Source organism: Drosophila pseudoobscura, chromosome 2 (assembly GCF_009870125.1).
Source record: "Drosophila pseudoobscura strain MV-25-SWS-2005 chromosome 2, UCI_Dpse_MV25, whole genome shotgun sequence".
NCBI lineage: Eukaryota > Metazoa > Arthropoda > Insecta > Diptera > Drosophilidae > Drosophila > Drosophila pseudoobscura.
Genome location: NC_046679.1, coordinates 4,145,881 through 4,166,355, shown reverse-complemented (window position 1 = coordinate 4,166,355; position 20,475 = coordinate 4,145,881). Strand labels below are relative to the sequence as shown.

Here is a 20,475-nt window from a genome sequence, read left to right as displayed (position 1 = left end):
GAAATAAATCCAACATATAACAAGAAGCGAAATGGGTTAATCAAAACAAACGAAAAAGGAAATTCGTTCATATTGCTCAATTTTGAAATTCCATTGAATAATGCTGACAAACTAAATCTCTTAGCAATGCCCACGTAGTTTTATCCCATTGATGAATAAATTTTCTACAAGATTGGATAGTTTTTAATCCTTGCTTTTATTGTATTTATTGTAAAAAAACGTTTAAGCGAAAAAGTCCAACAAAAAAAGAGTCACTATGTTGCGTGTAGGCCTTTGTATACCCTATTTTGTTAATTTTATATGAAGATGAAACGTGATTTATTAAGACCTTTTCTCAAATTGATATTCTTTAGACATATTCAAGTACATTATTAGTATCTTGTATATATTTATGTCGATCCTGCGGAGTCTTGGAAGACAAACGTATTCACAATTCTATAACATCCATTTCCCCCAGGGTACTTGTGTATGGAATGAGACTCAGGTCCTTACCCGATTCAAGTTCGGTTATCGATACTATCGACTGGTTACGAGTGGTGCGCGCCAAATCTAACTTTTTTGAATGTGAGCGACAAGGAGTTAAATGTTGTCAACCGGGCCATTACCGATTCAAAAAATACGACGATTCCCTCAATTTTGATCTTCCGTCGAATATCAGCTGGTATTTGAAGTCATGATGCGTGTACAGACCCTTGTATACCCTATTTCGCTAATATAATTTGAAGGTCCTGTTTCCGAACTGTTTTTAAAGCGTAATTCATAAAGAAATTCTCTCAAATTAATATGTTTTAGACATATTTATTCCCGTGCCAAATCTATTTGTAGAATCCGGGTGTATGGGACGGAAATTATTAAAAAAAAATGTAATCAACAATTCAAGCGGAACTAAAGAAGATAATTTTTGAAAATAACATAAGAACCGAGTACAAATTGTTTGATTTGCACGGATTCCCAATTCGATAGGGAGTTGCGCGTCAGTTGATTTTGACCTTAAAGAAGTTGGAGAGACCATATAAATCCAATTTTTTTCAGGTACAAGTGAGCTGTATAAATACGGTGCCTTAAATGGGAACTAGACATTCGTATTCAGCGATTAGCTCAAACCATAATGAAGCTCTACCTAGGACTCCTTTTGGCCGTTGTCTTGCCGCTTCTTATATCTGCAAAGAGGGCGGATCCCCCACTCGGACCTTATGCCGAAAATTAAAAGAATAGATTATATAACTTTTTGTACCCTTATGTCATTAAAATGAAAAATATGTGAGCTTGGCTGGGTAATCCTGAATGTATATAAATCAAAATGCGCGCCAAACAATCGATTACTGCTAACTCCAGCAGCTCAACAGACAATGTCGCCAGGTGGCGTCTAATACCACAGCCGTTACGTTTGAACATCAATTTAAATCAAGCACTAAGATTAAGTCATCTTATTATCTTAAGCACAGCGCGTATGCCTTGGACAGGAGTCAAGCTGCTCCCAAACAGGTACGTTATGTAAATACAATTAGCTGCAATGTTAGTTTAATTAGTTAGAATTTCGGAATTACATAATTACAATCAAGATTGCGTGAAAAACGAGTTCTGCGGATCAACTTCTGAGCTTATGCCCCGCATGCAAACGACTGCGCTCGGCGTAGATCTTGTTATTGTCGCATATCGTGGACTCGCTTCGGTTTGGTTTGGCTTTGAGTGGTGTGGTGTGGTGTGTCTGTGGCTGTGGCTGGGTACCTAGGACTTGGTCGTGGCAACAGTTTGAGATAATTATTTTGATATGACAAGCGGAAATGGCGTTAACATGTTGCAACTTCTGCCTCCAACAACGATACTACAACTGTGTGCCAGTGATAGCCAGACACTTGTCCGTGCTTTCGGCTTAAGAAATGGCACATTTAGACAAACGAATGTTATCCGACATTTGATTGCGGTAACTGTTATCTGCATTACCGCCTAGTGGAGGCCAACAAAGCAATTTCCATTGATGAAGGCCATAAAAATTCAATGCCTTGCCGTCGGGCCCAGCCTCAGCCATACGCGTCCTGGCGGCTTTCGACAGTAATCAGTTGACGGCATTTGTCATAAAAGTGATTTATGTGTGTTTCATTCTCTGGTCCGTGGCTCTTTTTGCCTACTACAAAACTACAAGTCATTAAATCTACTTAAGCCGCGCACTCAATACGACAGACCAGACCCTCGTTCTCGTACGTACGCATTCTGATGGGCATACGATACGGGTGAAAAGTTCAACGTACGTGAGTCAGCAGCAGCAGCGGAAAGCATAAGCCGCGAAAACAATTATGCGGCAGAGTCGCCAAAAAAACAACAGAAACGGAAAAAAATATGGGAAATTAAGTAAAGAGAAGAAAAGCCAAACAACATTATTTATGCGGCAGTTTGAAGGTGTGCGCCACATCTCCCATTATATCTGCGACTTTTTGTCGTTGTTAAGATTATTATTATTATTATTCTTGTTACTTATTACGACCTGGCGCTGGGCTTATAAATATGTATCTATATCTGAATTTTGAATCTCTGCCAAATGAGATATTGCGCATGCGCACGATCGCCTCGCTTCCGTTTCCATTTCTCGCCGGTGCAGATCTTTCGCAAAGGGTTCGTTCGCAGTGAGAGAACACGATCAGGCTTATGTCTTATGGCTTATGGCTTATATAATTAGCAGACGACTGCGGTGCTGGCTCAAGAGTCTCGTTCTTCGCCGTCGCCCAAAATTTGCCAGACACTCGCCCCACCTTTTTGTGGCTTACTTCTACCTTTGTCAAAGTCAACAAACTGAACAGGGAACAGAACCCAGACAACAGACAACAGACAGCAGACAGTACCGCCTCTTTGTCGCTTCTTTGTCTGATTCAGTGGAGAGGTCGTGGAGTAGTAAAGACCCTTGAATGCATTTAAAAATCAGTCAATATTTATTTATCAAAACAAAATCGTACATGCACTTAAACCTAGCATTGATATTTGCCATAATTTATTGCTTTCCGCAGATGCTTAGCAGCTAAAATGCAGTTCGGAATGGTCCGTCCCCGGTATTGATGCAGTGGGGACCATGGACCATCCCGACGCTGTTATTGTATTCTTTGCGTTTATAAAAATAGATTTCACACGCCCAACTGTTGGACAGCAAATGCGGTCGAGTATTATACAAGGATTGCCATTACAATCCTAGTCGAAACTGGACGGAAGTGTTCTAAAGTAGAAGTAGAAGTTAAATAGAATAGGGGAATAGGAATAGATGCCCGCAAGGCGGGGAGCTATGGGCTGATTAGATTATGATATGATGTTGTGATAGAACTGCGGCTTGCTCTGGTGCTCCTTGATGACATAGAAGCCCTTGGGCTTCCCATTGCCGGCAAAGTACTTGTGGAAACTCTGCTTGCTGACCGCCTGCGAGGGGGCATAGTATGTGGGCGACTTCGGTTTGAGGGACTTCTTGTACTTGGACTTGCCGCTGCTGGTGGTGATTGATTTCTCCATGGTCTCATTTTCCCAGGGCTTGCGCCAGGTTGGTATATTCTCGATGTCCAGCAGCCGGTTGCGGTCTGATGCCGAGACGTGGGCAAAGTGCGGCTTCTTCTGCAGTGCCTGCTTCAGCACCGGCAGGTTCCAGTGGTAGATGCGACCCGGCCGACCATTCGAGCTGAAGGGAAATGAGACCTGCAATTGAAAAACTCACTGATTAGACAACATTACGCACGGACTGGACTGGACTGGACTCGCGACTCGCGACTCGTAGACTGGCGTCCCATAAATCAGCTCGGGACACGGAGTACGGACTGGCTGGCGTCTATATTAGGCTCAACGGTGATCAGTGACTAGTGACTAGTGGCTAGTGGCTAGTGGTGGCTGGTGGCTTCTCTGTGGGACTGACTCTAACAAATTGCATTTTTAATTGAGACTCGGAGTTGGTTAATGGCTTGCATATTAATTTCTGGTTCATGTGGCATCACTCCAAAGAGCCAAACCTCCAGCAGGAGTCGTGAGAGCGTAATAATTTTCGTGCCTCTGTTCGGGAAGCATCCACATGTTGCCTGCCTGCTGGATGTTCCCTGTTTTCTGTCCCACATCCACTGACATTGACACTTGCCGCATTAATTCTGCACACACAACAAACCCAAGCCCCAACAGCAACAGCTACAAGCCAAAAGGCAATGTATTACAACTGGGAATGCGGCATACACTTGCTCGACTAAGGGATACCCAGTGGACAGACAGAATGACAGCTGGAGAGCAGAGAGGGAAAACCCTATGTCAATGCTATTTATAGGCCTGCCCAAGATACCCATTTTGGGAATACAACAAATTATGTGGAACTGCAGCTTGGGGAGGGAGCTGCAGTTGCAGTTGCAGTTGCAGTTGAAGCTTGTATGTCGGTCGGCCATCATCAGCAGTTCAGCAGCTCAGCAGCTGAGGTCCAACTTTAGTCTTGGTTTTACTTACAAGTATTTCCCGTCTATATGGGTGACTACCATGACTGCACGTCTCCATGTCTCCCATGTCTCCCATGTCTGTTGCCATCGGCCCAAATGGGTAATCCATTTTATGCTTCTCTCTTTCGACAACTTCTTTGGTTTCTACTGCATCTCTCTATCCCTCTCTCTCTCTCTTTTGCAATTTGTTTTATGCGCATGCGCGGCCGATGTTTATCACCAGTTGCCCAGAACCAGAGTCGAGAGTCAACATCAGAGCCAGAACCCAGAACCCAGAAACCCCCAGCCAACCCATGTGGCTTGGCTGGCCATCCATCGAGCCAGTTCTGGCCAAGAGGGAGACGCGAGTGCGAGTGCGAGTGCATTGCTGGCATTGTGTGCGTCTATGGTGTAACCTAATGGAATCCCGTTTACCTTTTTCCCGTTAGCTTTCAACGCCGACGCCTCCGTTGCGGTTGTGGTTGCCGCTGCCGCTGCCGCTGCTGCTGTGGCCGGTGCTTGTGTGGCAGATCTTCTCGAGGCTGCTGCCACTGCCGCCGCTTCCATCTTCTTGGGTGCGTTGCCTTTTTGGCTGCTGCTGCTGCTGCTGCCGCCGATCGGTGGTGCATTGTGTGGCACGGCATTGGGTCCTGCATAGTAGTGCATATTTGGCGGCAATTTGATGATGAACATGTGTGAATCATCGCGCGAGGCATGGCGTCGTGACTCAACGGCCAAACGTTTCCGGTTGTGGCTGTTGGGAGCCTTCACCTTCATGAAGCCCATTTGGCTGCAACACGGAGGAGAAAGAGGCAAACAGAGAGTGTAACAGAGGTTAGCCGCCAAGCCGCAGAAGATGGTTGCAGGCAGAGAGCGGGAGAGAGGTATTTCCATGAATATTTCATTATGTAATTTATGGCCTTAGTGCCGGGCACAAAAACAGTGGTTTAATTAAGCCCAAAATAAGAGGCGTGCAACATTCTTCCCCCTCCCCTGCCCTGCCTCCACTGGCTACTCACCCGAGGAGCTTCTTATTGAGGCCATGTGCGCTTCTGGCCAGCTGCTTCTTCTGCTGCTGCTTGGCCCCTGTTACAGCCACTCCTTGTTGCAGTTGCAGTTGCAACGTCTGCTGGTGTTTGTCCTGCTGCTGCCTCTTGATTTTGTGCATGTGCGCCACATCCTTGGCCAGTGCCGAACGACTGCTGCTGCTGCTGCTGCCCTGCGCCGCGGCAGCTAGACAAACGAGGCAGCAGAATCTGAACAGAAATAAAATGAAATTACTTTTATGGCTGTCGTTTTATACGCTGGCATTATTTGCTGTTGTATTTTATGTGCGAAATTCTAGAGGGGATTAGGCTCCATGCGGTTTTGATTGGACCCTGCTGACCAGGCACCAGGCACGCCATACCACCAGCTCCCTACTCCCTACTCCCGGCTTCTGCTCCTGCTCCTTCACAGGGTTCAGGGTCAATCAGTCGGCAAAGGCGGCAGGCTTTGACAAGTGCCCCGGACTTCAGGTCTTCATTATGTTCCCTTTTTTTTTTTGTTTTAGCTCTTTTTTTTCGAGGGGTAAAGTGTAACCCAAGAGATGACTTTAACAGAGGGGCCCGCCCTCTTTGAAATTGTACACCTTCGGACGCACGGATGGACACTGCCTGCCCCAGAGACCAGTGGGGGTTTTCCGAGGAAGAGGGGCTCTCTTGGGCTCTCGTTCCCGTTCTGCTTCCTCTGGTGTGGCAGTGTCAAGTAATGATACCAGCACGGAAGAAAGCGTACAACAAAGCAGATAAAAATGCAAATAAGCACGTACAATTACAGCACACTAGTGAGAGAGTAGGAAAGAAGATAGAAAGAGAGAGCTTGGTGAGGGAAATGGAGAGCGATCAGAGATGGAGAGCTGGGAAATGGGAAACCCATGAAGGCGTGAGAGCATTAGATGAAATTCCGAGTTCTAACTATCTCCCAGGGTGTTCCAATCACTGATACGGAGGCCTGAGAAGGATAGTATATCAGTAGTATAATGCACTATACTGAGCGAAAAGACTACACATAGAAATGAGTATAGGAGTAATGAGTAATTATAGTATATGTTATCTATCTAACAGAAAGATATATCCATAAGATATATTTATACGTTTTTAAACCTTAAAAGCTTACGGACTATTCTGGATATTTTATCTGGGTGCAATTTTTTCCCTCAGTGTTCGATTTACAGCACTCCGAATGGCATGCCATGGAATGGCTTAGGTCAGCGTTTGACAAACTGTTCCCAGAGAACCATCGAGAGCCTCTTAAGAGAGATCTTCTCATTGGATACTTTGTCAAGTCAAGAAATGTTATTGACCGACTAAGCAGTTGGCTTGGAGCGTCTTCGTTTTTAGTTTTCCGTTTCTTTTTTTTTTTCGAGGTACTTCAATCGCCTCTTGGCTCTTGGCGGTCTCTGGTCGACACAAATTATAATGGAAATTGGCCAAGTTTTATGCAATAAATGTAACCGAAGGCCACAAGACGTGCATGGCATTTCTGAGCCTCGGTCTCGGTCTGAGTCGCGCACTCCACATAATGCATGCAAAGAGGAGCCTTAGAAGGAGAAGCTGCATAAATTCCAAGTGGGAAGACACAAGGCACACAAAGGAAGCCATGCCTCTGGGCGGGATTAGAGGCACGCTGATGGATGGTCAGGCCGGGCCGGGCCGGGCCGGGTCGGAGCTCCAATCCTCTCTCCTCCAATCGATTTTTGTATGTTTTTGTGCATGGATTGCAAATCCAATCGAAAGGCGCTCAAATCAACACGTATTTAGCAGTGGCCACCACATGCTGCTGCTGCCGAGGTCCAGACCCAACTTCATCCAAACACCCGAGGCAGGGACTCAAACTCCGACTCCGACTCCGACTCCTGCCACATGGCCTTTGTATCCTCTGTGTCTGTGTGTCTGTGTTGTGGTTTTTGTGGCCATTTTCATGTTAACTTCGAATTGATAAATTGCAGAATAAGTGAATGCTTTTTTGTAGCTGTTGCTGCTGCCGCTGCTGTCGCTTCTGCTGTCGTCCTGCCTCCATCCCCATCCTGTACCACTCCAGAGTGCAACATATGCGGCATTTTTGAATTATTAATGAATCGCCAGCACAAAGGAGCCCGCAAGCCATACACACAAACAGCAGGAACAACATGGTACCACCGACCTGGGCAGCCACGGGGAACGATGCACAGATTGCGTGTTGGGTTGGATATTTAAAGACAAATTTCAAAATTACAAAAGGGTTTCGTGTGAAAATTCGATTGGAAGTAGCAAACTTAGTAGGTTGTTCATTAGAATTCCATGAATCCATTTAGTCATATATCATTATAGCTCCGTTCAGCTCCGTTCAGCTCCGTTCAGCTCCGCCAGCCATCAACCTAATATTCCTACATAACAAATATCAATTTTTTTTGTCTAAATTGAAAAGTTGAGAATTTTGAGCGAATACCAACAAGATAAAATGGGACGCAATGTGAATATACAAATCGATTTGAAGGAGCTACTGGCAAAGTCCATGGCCGATGGTCCAAGCGGCAGTCACCATGGCCAGTGGCGAGTGCCGTGCGGCAAATTGAGGTAAGTGTGAACGGGGTTCTTGAAGCCAGGACGGATGGACTCATGTCGCCCCCCTCAGATATGCCGTGCATTATACCATGAAGAATGGTCTACTCACAATTCTACACATAAGTAGGAGGAGGTGCACTCCCAGTCGGTTGAGTCGCATTGCAAAGCGTCTCCGGCGGTTGATGCAGGCGAAGAAAACACCAAAAGTGACCTTTAAGAATAGAGGCACCCAAACGCTTGAATCTAGGAAAGTCCAGAAGACCAAAAGCAGCCAAACCCTTGATCCAGCGGTGATCCAGAAGACCAAAGGCAGTCAGACTATTGATCCGGTGATGATTCGGGAAACCAAAGGCAGCCAAACGATTGATCCAACTATGATCCAGAAGACCAACGGCAGCCAAACTGATCCGACAACCATTCAGGAGACGAAAGGCAGCCAAACCCCCTGTTCCTCGATGAACCAAGGGACTAAGGCCAGTCAAGCACCAGAGTCTCAAACGATTCTGGAAAACACAGGCAGCCAAACATCTGATCCGATCATGATCCAAGACAACAAAGCCAGCCAATTCCCAGAGTCGCCAAGGATCCAGACGGCCAAAGCCAGCCAAACCTCTCAACTGGCAACGAGCCAGGTGCCCAAATGCAGCCAAACGCGTCAATTGGAGCAAAGAACAGTGGAGGTGGACACGATTGACCTCATTCTGATGTACTCCAGCTATCAGCAGACATTAAACATCGAACAAAAGTCCATCGGTAGCCAGGGACAGGCCCCGAATTGCAATACCATATCCACGCAATGGATTCCTAATACAGGAGACAATGGCAATCAAACTAGCCCGGATATCTGCTGTGTGGGCATCCAGACAGTGCGGGGAAATAACTGCGTGGCCGTGCAAACCACGACTAATAACCGATCCTTGCACACCCAGACCACGACCACATACGTTGAGGCAGAGGTACAGAAGCCGCTCTTGGATGCCTTGAACGTAATCCACCAAGACTTTCAAAACCTAACTGGCCTCATCGAAAACGAGATGATGCACACAGTCAATCAGCTGGTGGAGCTCAGTCTAATGGAGGTGAAGGAGCTACGATTAGAAGCCGATCGGCACAAAGAGGGCTTAATAGAGCCACCGACCACACCCACGCCGTCGTGCGAACAGATCGGGGATACACTTCCAGTGGAAGAGCCGTGGTGCGAACAGATCGGGGATATACTTCCAGTTGCAGAGTTGTTGTGCGAACAGATCGGGGATACACTTCCAGTGGTGGAGGCTCCTTCGGAAAAGGCGGACAAGGCTAAGGCCAAATGCCAGTTGAGAAGGTATTAAACGACTATTTACACTTGATTTTAAACTCCATAACGATACTCATTCGATAAACATAACCATAAAAATTCCTACAATCAACCTCCACTCTGCTCTTAGGACTGCCTCTGAGTCTGCAAGGAAGCGTCGTTTTGGTCTCACCTATACCAAAAGGCTTGTCAAAGCGCCACACTGCAGTCTACCACGGCTCTGGATGCCCATCGAGTAGGTGACTCAGAGGCGACCCAGCCGACACACAATAATCCATAGATTTCCCTACCCTTTCCCAGCTGCCAGGAGTACAGCACGCAGACCGATGACTTGGATGAGCTCGAGATGAAGGTCTTGTTCACCGGCACAGACGCATTCACCCAGACCGAGAAGAAGCGGCGGGGCTGGATGAAGTTGGTATAAAACTAAAAAGGAAGGAAGCCACGGACACTGCCGGACCCTACTCCTCCTCACAGACAGACAGACAGACAGACAGACATACAGACACCAGACTTACCCGAGCAACCAGGCCGCAGCATATGTCCTCACCATTGTTGCACTCATATCTCTCGTTGAACTTCTTCTTTAGTTTTCGTTTGGTTTTGGCACTTTTTCGTTTGCAAGTTAAATCAGAGACGACGACTCCCAATCTGTGCGGCTGTATTTGTGGCTGTGGCGCCAAACGGCTGGCCAATGCATCTATGAGAATCGCGTGCAGCTTTGGGATGCGGAATCCGGGACCCGTATGATATATAGCCAAAGAGTTCGCAAATAAACCCGCAGACACGTCCGCACACGATAAAATCTCGCAAAAGACTGAATGGACGAGGCCGGCCAACGTTGCCGAAGCCACCTCTCCCTGGATGATGTTGGGTATTTCAGCTTTGTGGCAGCTCGTGCATTGTGGCAATGACAAAACGTGTTTAGTTAAACCAACTGTGGGAGGCACACTCTCACCTGAATAGCCCGTGATCTGATTCCCCTTTGCAAAATGTTAATTTGTTTACAAATAAAATTATAATGTTATAAAAAAGAAGAACAATGTATATCTTTAAGATTGAAATTGAAAACTATTAATTGGAACTGATTTCAAAAGTTTTACCTCTTATGATAAGATGAATCGATAAAAAAGTTGTATTCTAGTTTTTAAGGTACAATTCGAGGATTTATCAAAGCAATCTATTCATATATTTCATCTAGGAATTTGTTCCTCATATATAGCCATGCTCTTAGCTTTATTTAACCAAAAATGATTCGCTGAAAAGTTGATATATTTTAATCTTCGAAGATCCATATGTATTCCAATATCAAATCAATTTGTCTGAGGTAAAACTTCCTCTGTATTTCGAGTATACGAGCATTTATAGGGCATACATGGTTCGTTGTTACCATAACACCTCTAGGGACTTTTCTTTCTTCTTTGCCTTTGGGTTCGGTTCGTGGAGTGGCTTCGACTTTGACTTCGACTTGGTCTTGAGGAGGTTCGGCTTTTTGTTTACGTTCCCGTTCCGTTCTACCGTCGTCGGTATTTTGCATACCACAAACAACAACAGCAACAAAAGTCACGCTTAACGACTGTGACGTCGTCGCGACTTGGCCTGGCCCATACCCTCCCCTCCTCCTGCTCCTCCTCTTCCGCCCTCTACCTGTACCTATCCCACTCTTCTGAGTCGGGATCGGGCCGGCTTCTAAAAGCCAAACCAAATAATAAACATGCAAGTGCCGCATGGCGTGGCATAGAAAAGAGTGGCAGCCGAAAACTCGGGGAAAACTCGGGGTGTGACTGCCAGAGACATCTTTGACAGGGGAATCATGGATCGGGGAAGGGGAAGGGGACCAGCCACACGGAATCCAGGAGTAGAACCGACAGTCGCTTGTTAGCTGATTGATTATTATCCTGGCCATGGGAAACGCCTCCCTCGAAAAAGGGGTTGCAGTTTAATTGAGATTTATTTATGTTACGAGCTTTTTTGTTTTTTGCGGAGCCAAGACAAAAGATTTGTGGTCCTCATCCAGGTTCCATTCCCACTCCCAAACTCAGCTCCCGCTCCCAGGCTCACATCAACAGCCACGTCCATAATAACGAGCAAACAATGCGCAACGTTCCTGGGTTCTGGCAATATTTGGACAGTGGGCAATTGAAGAACTCAACTCCAATTGTGTTGCTGCTGTTGTTGTTGTTACTGCGGTTCGAACACCCTATGAAATGATAGTTCATTATATTGTGTGTTCTGGATTCGGACAAACGTCTTTCTGTGTCTAAGAAATCTCTTCAAAACTCTTGTTGCGAAAATTGTAAATGTATTGCCCTCACATTGGGTTTTAGATATTATACATATAGCGGTCATAGAACGTTGTGACTGAAAGGAGTTTCTAAAGTTTCGGCAAAAGAAGATCCAATTTTAAAGCCAAATTTTTGTTTAATATTCTTGTAGTTCTATGAATTCTATACCTTCAAGGGTATCTTTTGTTTCGACCCCACAAACTGTCCTTTCGCTCTTGTTATCGCCAATGTTGCTGTTGCTTTCAATGTTGTTGTGCGGTGGCCAGAGAGGCACTTCAGCAGCAGGAGCACAAAGAGTCGGCCAACGGTTTGGTTTGGGTTGAAAATTGGGCGGACGCCGCCTGCTTGTTATTGTCAATTGTTGGCTATGAGTGGCAGTGGCAGTGGCAGTGGAAGTTTCTGCTGTTGTTGGACAAGTTAACAGATTGCAATTGCAGGTGATGTACGAGTATGTGTGCCTGTATCTGAGTCTGACTCTGACTCTACCTCTGATTGTGTGTGTGGGTGACATTCTAACTGTCTGCTCTATTGCCTGGAATGTGTGCTGTTCTCTAACCCCAAAAACCAGGTCCCCATTGCCCATTGCCATTGCAATCCGTTCAGTTTCATTGATTTTGGCCTACGATTTTGAGTTGGAGGCTAAGTGGCATGTTGCGATCTACTCATACCGCAATTTGGAGCAGGGCTGGGGCTGGCGCTGCAATCTGGCCTGCTTACTGCTTTAAGTGCTTGAATCCCAGTTCCAGGCCCACATCCAAAGTCCACGCCCCCCTTCATGTTCAGGTCGTTATGCCCAATTAGGCAACGTTAGAGTTACGCTTTACGTTCGTTCGTTCTATAAAGCGTTGCCTTGGAAAACTTTCACTTGAACTCCTGGGACAATGGCTGACAATGCGCAGACTTGTACAAAAAGAGACACCCAACAAAAATGGCGCAGACAACAAAAGTGCAACAAAAACAACAGCTAAATGGCGTCTGCTTCCTTCCGGTCTAGCGCCAAATGATTGAGTTGGGACCCACACAAGAACGAGCAGTCCCAGTACCCAGTATCCATTCCTGCATTCATTCCCTGGGATGCCCCACCAGCAAACATGGGGGGGAACAAATCGAAAAGAGAGAATTCCTTTATGTTAGTCGACGACTGTTCATAAAGCTGCCATAAAAAAGCATGCCGAAAGCCAATCATTTCCCAGAAGTACCTGACTTGTACTTGCAAATTTTTACAAGAGTCTGCCAATGATTAATGTCAATAGATGCCGGCAAATGCCTGGAAAATGCTGAAATCATTCAAGAAAGCTTGAAAGGAGAGAGCCACAGAGGAGGGGCTATGTGGGTCGTGAACCTGCACGTACCCCAACCGAATAGAATTGAGGACAGCGGCAGCATCTCTGGAAACGGCAACAGCCATGGGCCACATCTATGATCCGCAAGCGTCGTGTGGGAGCAGAAGTTCAACTGGTGCTGTTTCTGGTCAAGTGATCGCTGTGCAGCGGAGGATAACCTCGATAAGTTGAAAATTGCCCAGGCAGGCAGACCAGGCAGACCCCATGGAGGCTGCAATTATGGGGCTGCTGCCATGAGGCAGCAATTTGGTGGGGAGCGAAAATCGGGGCACACCTCCATGGGGCACACGATAATTAGCCGATCTAATGAGGAATTTGAAAGTGGCAACGCCTGCTCTTGCTCCTGCAGCAGCACACACCCCGTGTGATATGACAAATATACCATTTCGTTTTTAGCCATGCCGTCCATGTCCGTCCAGTATTTTCACCGCTGTCCCGGTTGGCGGCGGCCTTTTCCTAAGGTCTCTGTTAGTTAAGTGCCACGTCACCCGCTGGGCACCGCGCATGCGCAACCAATGTGACAGACAGGTGAGTGGGACGCGGCGGTAATCGCGCTTGAGTGACGAACTGGCATCGCCATGCAAAGCCAGGAAAAACCCTTGGCTTGGGAAAAATCGTCTCGGGGTTTGAGGTCTAGAGCACGCGATTCAAAAACTAATGGAATGCTGCTCCCGGCTACCACTCGAGGGTCATTGTCGTCGCATGCAGACTTAAAGAGCCATGCAGTTGTCAATTTCGCGTGGCAGCGGCGGCGGCGGCGGCAGCGGCGAGCCTCTAATTCAATTAACAGTCAACCCAACTTGATGCATTCTCGGCCCCACACACAGCACTGCCACTAAGACACCAACAACTGCTGAATTCCTGGCGACGGGCGACTGCAATTTAGGTAACGGCAATTCTGCATTTAAGCCATATTTGGCGGGTTCTGGTAAGTGTCTCCGTCTCCTCCTGCAGTTGCTCCTCCAGTGATTGACAGCCGCAAGAAAACTCGTGGAAATTGAGGTGTTGACGGATTGTCAACCGAAAAGGATTTGGCAGATTAATACCATACAGTAGCAACTCTCGTGTTGTGAAAACATTTCAAAATCCCAATTCAAAGGAGAACAACCGCAAACAATCTATAAATCCTCGAAATATGGAATAATATTTTGGGGCCCGCTAAAGAATGAGGATGTCAGCATTTTTAAAGATCAAATCATTTTAGCTTTTTGATTTTTTTTGCATTATTTTTAAAAAATTTTGAAGCAATACATATAGCTTTAATTCGAAAATTCTGCAGCAAATAGTTGTGGCTCCAAATTCATAAAAAAAGTTCCGTTAATGATATATCCCACAAAAATTCGTTTTTTTATATATGAGCCAGTCTAGAAAAATATAAAATATATTTTAAAACTCTTTTCTTTTCATCATCATCCATCTGGGATGTTCCTAAACCGCACGTTTCTATGCGATAGTTAGCCGATGGTTTTCAAAGGCAACCCTAAAAAGCAATGAATGGCAATAAAAAGTAGTTCGCGCCTAGACATATTTCAAATCGTAATTCGAATTTTAAATCGTTGGAGACTAAAATTACACAATACAAAATGGAGAGATTAAAAAATGAGCACCAGGAAACAAAGCGAGTGATACTCCCAACCAACTTCCAAACAGAGCTGCTGAAATTTTAATTTATGTTGCTGCAATGATTGCGGAAAGTACCGGGTACGTGGTGCGTCAAGGGGATTTGTTATTTGCCCGCCCTGTCTAGACGATGCTGTGAACGCATTTAATTTTAACAGAACCCAGGAGCAGAGCCATTAGCCATGTCTCACGGGTGGAGAAGAATAAAGAAAACCACTTGTAACGATCAGGAAGATGAGAACGGACAAACCCAACCGTCAGCTGGAAGAAGCGAGCAGTCAAGCAATTTTGAAAGCGATTCAAAAAGGATAAGTCATAATTTCGACATTAAATTTGTCAAGAATTGCAAATGCCAGGCTCCAACCAGATTTAACTAATTTAAGCTTGAATTAGGTTTTTTAAAATTTTAATTATATTGATTAATATGGAATGCAGCAGGAATTGGTTACGTTAATACACGGCAAAAGTCAGTCTCTTAACGTATGCAAGCAATAAGTGCGAGTGAAAGGCACATAGTATAGTGTGTGTGAGTGAGATATGTTGGCATATGTTTATGTCGATTAACCCTTATCGGGCCCGTTGGGCTTAAAATTTCCTAATATAATACGAAGAGGTGAAGTTTTTTTTATTGTTTTATTTGTAATAATTTTAAAATAGCAAGCAAACGTTGCTTCTGGCTTTGCATGATATTTTTTGTTAAGGTTGTTGGCCTCAACCATTTCCTCATTTTTCACAAGTTCAATGACCACATCCTTCCGCTTCACTGCACATTTCGGAACATGAATAAATTTCACTCCCGGAAAATGATTTCGGCAAAAAGTGCAATATGCCATTTTTTGTTGGTGGCACGTAAGTGTTAAAACTTTATATGATTTCCGATAATAGACAGAGACCGATTAACCCATTGTAGCCATTAGCATTAGCAACCCATTAGCACAGTTTTGGTAGATATCGTGGTCTTTTTTTAAGTAAAAATAAAGTATAAGACCTTCAAGAGAACATTTTCTTATTATTATTCTTTTTATTATTTTCCACACTTAATTCAAAGTTGATATCCTGTTTAAATAAAGGGGGCTTTAGTGAGCTAAATTTCGATAGCTTCGATAACATCAAGTTTTAACAATTGAGCGAAAATTTCTAGAAAAGAATAAAATAAATTATTAAAAAGCCTCAGAATTGGTGTAAAAATGACGTCGTTGGATCCGGCGCCAAACAAGACATGGGAATTATCCCTTTACGAGCTGCAGCGCAAGCCGCAGGAGATAATCACAGATAGCACGGAGATAGCAGTTTCCCCCCGGAGTCTCCACAGCGAGCTAATGTGTCCCATTTGCTTGGATATGCTGAAGAAGACAATGACTACTAAGGAGTGCTTGCATCGCTTCTGCTCGGACTGCATTGTGACCGCACTGCGGTCCGGAAACAAGGAGTGCCCAACATGCCGGAAGAAACTCGTTTCCAAGCGCTCCCTGCGCGCCGACCCCAACTTTGATTTGCTCATCTCGAAGATCTATCCCAGTCGTGAGGAGTACGAGGCCATTCAGGAGAAGGTGATGGCGAAGTTCAATCAAACGCAGTCCCAGCAGGCCTTGGTCAACTCGATCAACGAGGGCATCAAGCTACAGTCTCAAAATCGACCACAGCGCTTCCGCACCAAGGGCAGCGGCGGAGCCGGAGGAGGAGGCGGTGGCAATGGTAATAGTGGTGGTGGTGGTGGTGGGGCAGGCGGGGTTGGGGGTAGCGCTGTTGGTTCTGGCGTGGGTCGCAATGCCTCTAATCAATTAAATGTCCACGATACAGCGTCCAATGACAGCAACAGCAACACGAACAGCATCGACCGCGAAAATCGGGATCCCGGGCACTCTGGAACTTCAGCAACTTCGGCGAATACCAGCACCTCGAATGTGGCGCCTGCCACCTCATCGGCCACTACGGGCGCCAGCACATCCGCGAACCGTATGCAGGTGGATGATGCCTCGAATCCTCCCTCAGTGCGGAGCACACCTTCGCCAGTTCCATCCAATTCAAGCAGTTCCAAGCCCAAGCGTGCTATGTCCGTGCTGACCTCGGAGCGGTCCGAAGAGTCTGAGTCAGACTCTCAGATGGATTGTCGCACAGAGGGTGACTCCATCGACACGGAGGGCGAGGGCAACGGTGAACTGGGCATCAATGATGAAATCGAACTGGTCTTCAAGCCGCATCCCACAGAGATGTCTGCCGATAACCAATTGATTAGGGCGCTCAAGGAGAACTGCGTGCGTTACATCAAGACCACAGCCAATGCAACTGTGGATCATCTCAGCAAGTATCTGGCCATGCGCCTGACCCTTGACTTGGGCGCCGATCTGCCGGAAGCATGCCGCCTGCTCAACTTTTGCATCTATGTCGCTCCCCAGCCACAGCAGTTGGTCATTCTGAATGGCAACCAGACGTTGCATCAGGTCAACGATAAGTTCTGGAAGGTAAGTAGCCAATCAAGCAGCATATATATCATAATCGAATCTTTTGCTAATCTGTATCCTTCTTTGTCTCGAATTGCAGGTGAACAAGCCTATGGAAATGTATTACTCATGGAAGAAAACCTAAGAGGGGTACTCTAAGAGCACTTTAGTATTAAGTCGTTTATTTCAGAACTAGAAATATACATAGTTTTGTAGCAATAGTGCTCAACAAGAATATATAAAGAACTAAACTAAATAAAAAATACATATACTCGTAAGTCAACAGATAACTTTGTTCGTTGTTCTATTTGTGATGCGAATTTTTATGAGGCATTTTATTATCTAGCACTTATGCAAGTCACAATTGCATTGCTTGTCGCTGAAGTTGTGGGACGCGTTTCGGTCCGTTGCACGAAGACACGGGTGGTTAAGGGGGGTGAGTTAAGATAAGTGTGATGTGGAGATTGTGGAGGGCATCAAGGCACTGCTAACTAAATAGACGACGAGGTTTAGTGCGGTTCTAAAAGGTACCATTTTGACTTTGGTATGTACGTAGTAATATGAACACAAGAAGCACCAATTGTAGCTTGTGGATTTCCCAAATATATCATTTCGGAACTCGCCGCATCTTGTCCCGTATGGCGTCTCGGAAATCTCGAAAGTCGCTGCTGGCCTCAATCTCGTTGCGGCATTTGCCCTGGATGCGATAAAGACCGAGACTTATGTCCGTACGTTGACCACTGAGCATGCGTTTGGACAGATCCTGCTCCAAGTCATAGGGAAGCCCCAAATCACAGAGTTCGTCCACTTCATCCTGGGTAAAAGTACGTTGTTCCTCCTGCAGAAATTCCGCACACTTTTCGTAGATTTCCAAATATTGTTCAGCCTCGTTTTTGTCGCCGGACCGTCTCAGCTCCATGAAACGGCGCAGCAGCTTTGTGGCCTCGGCATCTAGTAGTGTTTCGTGGACACTGTTTGTCAGCGTGTAGATGCGGTGCACTTCCTCGACGGTCATGTCACTGCATCCGCAGAAGCACTTGACCAGTCTCACGACCTTTTCCTGTTTTGTTTGCCATGATTAATCAACACGTTGGCGCTCTGTCAATTGCATATAGACGTACCTTATAGGAACAACTCGCCATATCGAAACTAATGCTCAGTATTCCACCTTCACGATAAAGAGAGCCTACAGCTATAAACTGTATGCAGGGTGGATAGGAACAAAATAGAAACAATATGTTTGCAAGAAAATAGATTTGCAAATATCTATCAGCACCAGTGCTGCCAACTTTTCAACAGGAAAAATAATGTTTGTGACTTAAAAAAAAGCTGAAAAGTTTCAGAAAAATCGCTTAATTAACGGATTTAACAAGTTTTTATTAAACTGATACTTAATATTTTTAACATGTATTTCCATTAACTCATTTAGTTTTTCGGGATAAGCCGCAGTTGGCCTTCAAAAAACGACAGATCTGACGGGAAAAAGCAAAATCGGCAGCACTGGTCAGACCCGGCACGCTATCGCTTTTTCACGGGTATATCGATTGAGAATAGATTTGAACCATATGTGTAAACAAAGTCTATCCAAAACCAAGACATTGCATCTGGACCAAATTCCATTTCAATTTTCGTTTGCGTTGCGTTTCTTTTTGTTTGTTAAAAGATAAATAGAGTTTAATTGAAGTATATCAACAGCAAAAATGTTTTTCTAGTTTGAGCAATAATTTGTTTGTACGTATTAAGATAAGACAACTGTTGAATTCAACAACGGTTCCAGACGTGTGCAATTCAAAATACTAAACGGGTCTCTCGACCATAGGTAATAGGGTTCAGACTTTATTGAAAACATGCACTTGTCAGCTATAAATGTGAATATATAGTTAAGGAATATGAAATGCAATTGGGCAACTCCTACAACTTTGACTTGAGCGCCTTCATGAGCTTCTCCAGCTTGAGGGCCTTCTGGAAATCTCCGCTAATCTTAAGCTTGCCAGTCATGTAGGCTGGTGCTGCCTTTAATTTTCCCGAAAACATGTCGAAAAAGTTCGTCGAGTTCATCGTGAGCGTTGCGTCGGGAGTGGCTGGTGGTGTGCCGGAGCCGCAGGAGCCTGAACCATTTTTCAAGTCCAAGTACCAGGTTCCCTGCTCAGCGCCGCTAATGTTGAACTGGAAGACGGCCTGCGTCTTGGAGACAATCTCGGTAGATAGAAGAGATTCAATCTTCTGGAACAGTTGAGGTATTTTGCCGCTATCACTGCCTGCAGTGGGAGTGGATGCACCAGCTGTAGCAGCTAATGTTTCAGTTGTCGCTCCCTTGGCCTCCACAAAGAAGTCAACCATTAGGTTGTCAGCGTTCTCGGGCACGCAGGCGTAGGGCTTGAGATCTTTGATCCCGGCTGCTTCAAGAACTTCATCATCGACAAAGAATTGACCAGTAAATTGCTTGGGCTCTCTCGACAGAATGGCATAGGCGGCATCAGCCATGATCTCGGGCTTGCGCGACCACTGGGCCGATTCAGAACCAGTAAGCATTTCAATGGCAGCAGTCAGAATAGCAGTGCGGGGCCAGAGCGCGTTGACGGCAATGCCATCGTTTTTAAACTCCTCCGCCATTCCCAAAACACACATGGACATGCCGTACTTGGCCATCGTATAGGCCACATGTGGACCAAACCACTTTGGCAGCATGCTCAGCGGTGGTGAGATGTTGAGTATGTGGGCGTGGTTGCTCTTCTTCAAGTACGGCAGGCACTCCTTGGACACCAAGAAGGTTCCCCTGGTGTTAATGTTGTGCATAAGGTCGTAGCGCTTCATATCTGTGTTGGGTGTGTTGGTCAGGGAGATCGCACTAGCCTGAAAAATTATTAAAAATCGTGGTGATATGCCCTCTGATTTAAGAGATAGTAGTATCATATATACACACATTGTTGACGACAATGTCGATGCCCCCGAATTTGGCCACTGCCTCCTGAATGGCGGTCCGAACCTGGACCTCATCGCGAACATCGACAATGCAGGGGTGGGCCCGTCCGCCGGCTTTCTCGATTTCCTCGGCCGCTGAGTAAATGGTGCCGGGCAGCTTTGGATGTGGCTCGGCTGTCTTGGCCGCCACCACAATGTTAGCACCATCACGAGCCGCCTTCAAGGCAATTTCCTTGCCGATTCCTCTAGAGGCTCCCGTAATGAAGAGGGTGCGCCCTGCTAGCTTTCCCGAGTTGATCATGTTGGGTGTGTGCTAATTTTTAAACCGTTTGCTTTGAAAAGTAAATACACTGTCACCGTTTCGCGTCGAAAAGCCAGAGAAAGTCCAAAGTGCAATCAGATTTGATCCAACAACAGGTCCAACGACCAAGCAGCGGCCGGCAGCAGCATAAAGGTTCGGGCATAGACAACTTTTTGCTGCTCTGCTCTTGCTCCGAGAAATGTTCTACAAGAGAGTCGCATTTGACGATAAAAGATTTAATAGTTGCCCTTTTTAAAAGAA

The 20,475-nt window shown here is 45.8% G+C and overlaps 5 protein-coding genes and 1 long non-coding RNA gene across 8 annotated transcripts; 3 read left to right on the top strand and 3 right to left on the bottom strand.

Annotated features, from left to right (window-relative positions):
• The first annotated feature begins 434 nt into the window (after window positions 1-434).
• Window positions 435-1,278, top strand: LOC117185648 (uncharacterized). Its single transcript, XR_004471116.1, has 2 exons — window positions 435-973; window positions 1,033-1,278. It is a non-coding gene; the product is annotated as an uncharacterized lncRNA (long non-coding RNA).
• A 1,623-nt stretch (window positions 1,279-2,901) lies between these two features.
• LOC4800668 (uncharacterized) lies at window positions 2,902-10,263 on the bottom strand. The gene is made up of 4 exons (XM_001357863.4): window positions 9,821-10,263; window positions 5,441-5,677; window positions 4,857-5,211; window positions 2,902-3,669 (listed from the first exon to the last, which is right to left on the bottom strand). Exons 1-4 carry the CDS (start codon window positions 9,865-9,867, stop codon window positions 3,283-3,285), a joined length of 1,026 nt encoding a protein of 341 aa, XP_001357900.4. The 5' UTR covers window positions 9,868-10,263; the 3' UTR covers window positions 2,902-3,282.
• LOC4800667 (uncharacterized) lies at window positions 7,787-9,939 on the top strand. 2 transcript variants are annotated; one of them, XM_033385864.1, is made up of 5 exons: window positions 7,787-8,017; window positions 8,076-9,179; window positions 9,222-9,329; window positions 9,433-9,537; window positions 9,603-9,939. In XM_033385864.1, exons 1-5 carry the CDS (start codon window positions 7,902-7,904, stop codon window positions 9,724-9,726), a joined length of 1,557 nt encoding a protein of 518 aa, XP_033241755.1. In that variant the 5' UTR covers window positions 7,787-7,901; the 3' UTR covers window positions 9,727-9,939. The 2 variants fall into 2 exon arrangements, with proteins under 2 accessions (XP_033241755.1, XP_001357899.4); XM_001357862.4 differs by having other exon boundaries at window positions 7,788-8,017; window positions 8,076-9,329.
• Window positions 10,264-15,595: 5,332 nt separating the features above from the next.
• Sce (E3 ubiquitin-protein ligase Sce) lies at window positions 15,596-17,278 on the top strand. 2 transcript variants are annotated; one of them, XM_015183180.2, is made up of 3 exons: window positions 15,597-16,245; window positions 16,351-17,012; window positions 17,092-17,278. In XM_015183180.2, the coding sequence occupies exons 1-3, from the start codon at window positions 15,738-15,740 to the stop codon at window positions 17,134-17,136; spliced, it is 1,215 nt and encodes a 404-aa protein (XP_015038666.1). In that variant the 5' UTR covers window positions 15,597-15,737; the 3' UTR covers window positions 17,137-17,278. The 2 variants fall into 2 exon arrangements, with proteins under 2 accessions (XP_001357898.2, XP_015038666.1); XM_001357861.5 differs by having other exon boundaries at window positions 15,596-17,012.
• On the bottom strand, window positions 17,157-18,299 carry LOC4800665 (uncharacterized). Its single transcript, XM_001357860.5, has 2 exons — window positions 18,113-18,299; window positions 17,157-18,051 (listed from the first exon to the last, which is right to left on the bottom strand). Exons 1-2 carry the CDS (start codon window positions 18,131-18,133, stop codon window positions 17,599-17,601), a joined length of 474 nt encoding a protein of 157 aa, XP_001357897.3. The 5' UTR covers window positions 18,134-18,299; the 3' UTR covers window positions 17,157-17,598.
• A 512-nt stretch (window positions 18,300-18,811) lies between these two features.
• On the bottom strand, window positions 18,812-20,380 carry Hsdl2 (Hydroxysteroid dehydrogenase like 2). Its single transcript, XM_001357859.4, has 2 exons — window positions 19,915-20,380; window positions 18,812-19,844 (listed from the first exon to the last, which is right to left on the bottom strand). The coding sequence occupies exons 1-2, from the start codon at window positions 20,212-20,214 to the stop codon at window positions 18,903-18,905; spliced, it is 1,242 nt and encodes a 413-aa protein (XP_001357896.1). The 5' UTR covers window positions 20,215-20,380; the 3' UTR covers window positions 18,812-18,902.
• Window positions 20,381-20,475: the final 95 nt, after the last annotated feature.

Bases quoted from the DNA above. Each gene is read 5' to 3' on its own strand.
- LOC4800667 (XM_001357862.4), top strand. From the start codon at position 7,902: ATGGGACGCAATGTGAATATACAAATCGATTTGAAGGAGCTACTGGCA. The intron at 8,018-8,075 runs GTAAGTGTGAAC...CGCCCCCCTCAG, and splicing joins GTGCCGTGCGGCAAATTGAG to ATATGCCGTGCATTATACCA. The intron at 9,538-9,602 runs GTAGGTGACTCA...ACCCTTTCCCAG, and splicing joins CGGCTCTGGATGCCCATCGA to CTGCCAGGAGTACAGCACGC.
- LOC4800665 (XM_001357860.5), bottom strand. From the start codon at position 18,133: ATGGCGAGTTGTTCCTATAAG. The intron at 18,052-18,112 runs GTACGTCTATAT...CAAACAAAACAG, and splicing joins TGGCGAGTTGTTCCTATAAG to GAAAAGGTCGTGAGACTGGT.
- Sce (XM_001357861.5), top strand. From the start codon at position 15,738: ATGACGTCGTTGGATCCGGCGCCAAACAAGACATGGGAATTATCCCTT. The intron at 17,013-17,091 runs GTAAGTAGCCAA...CTCGAATTGCAG, and splicing joins TCAACGATAAGTTCTGGAAG to GTGAACAAGCCTATGGAAAT.
- Hsdl2 (XM_001357859.4), bottom strand. From the start codon at position 20,214: ATGATCAACTCGGGAAAGCTAGCAGGGCGCACCCTCTTCATTACGGGA. The intron at 19,845-19,914 runs GTGTGTATATAT...ATAATTTTTCAG, and splicing joins TCGACATTGTCGTCAACAAT to GCTAGTGCGATCTCCCTGAC.
- LOC4800668 (XM_001357863.4), bottom strand. From the start codon at position 9,867: ATGAGTGCAACAATGGTGAGGACATATGCTGCGGCCTGGTTGCTCGG. The intron at 5,212-5,440 runs GTGAGTAGCCAG...TCCGTGTTGCAG, and splicing joins CTCAATAAGAAGCTCCTCGG to CCAAATGGGCTTCATGAAGG. The intron at 3,670-4,856 runs GTAAACGGGATT...TTTCAATTGCAG, and splicing joins TGAAAGCTAACGGGAAAAAG to GTCTCATTTCCCTTCAGCTC.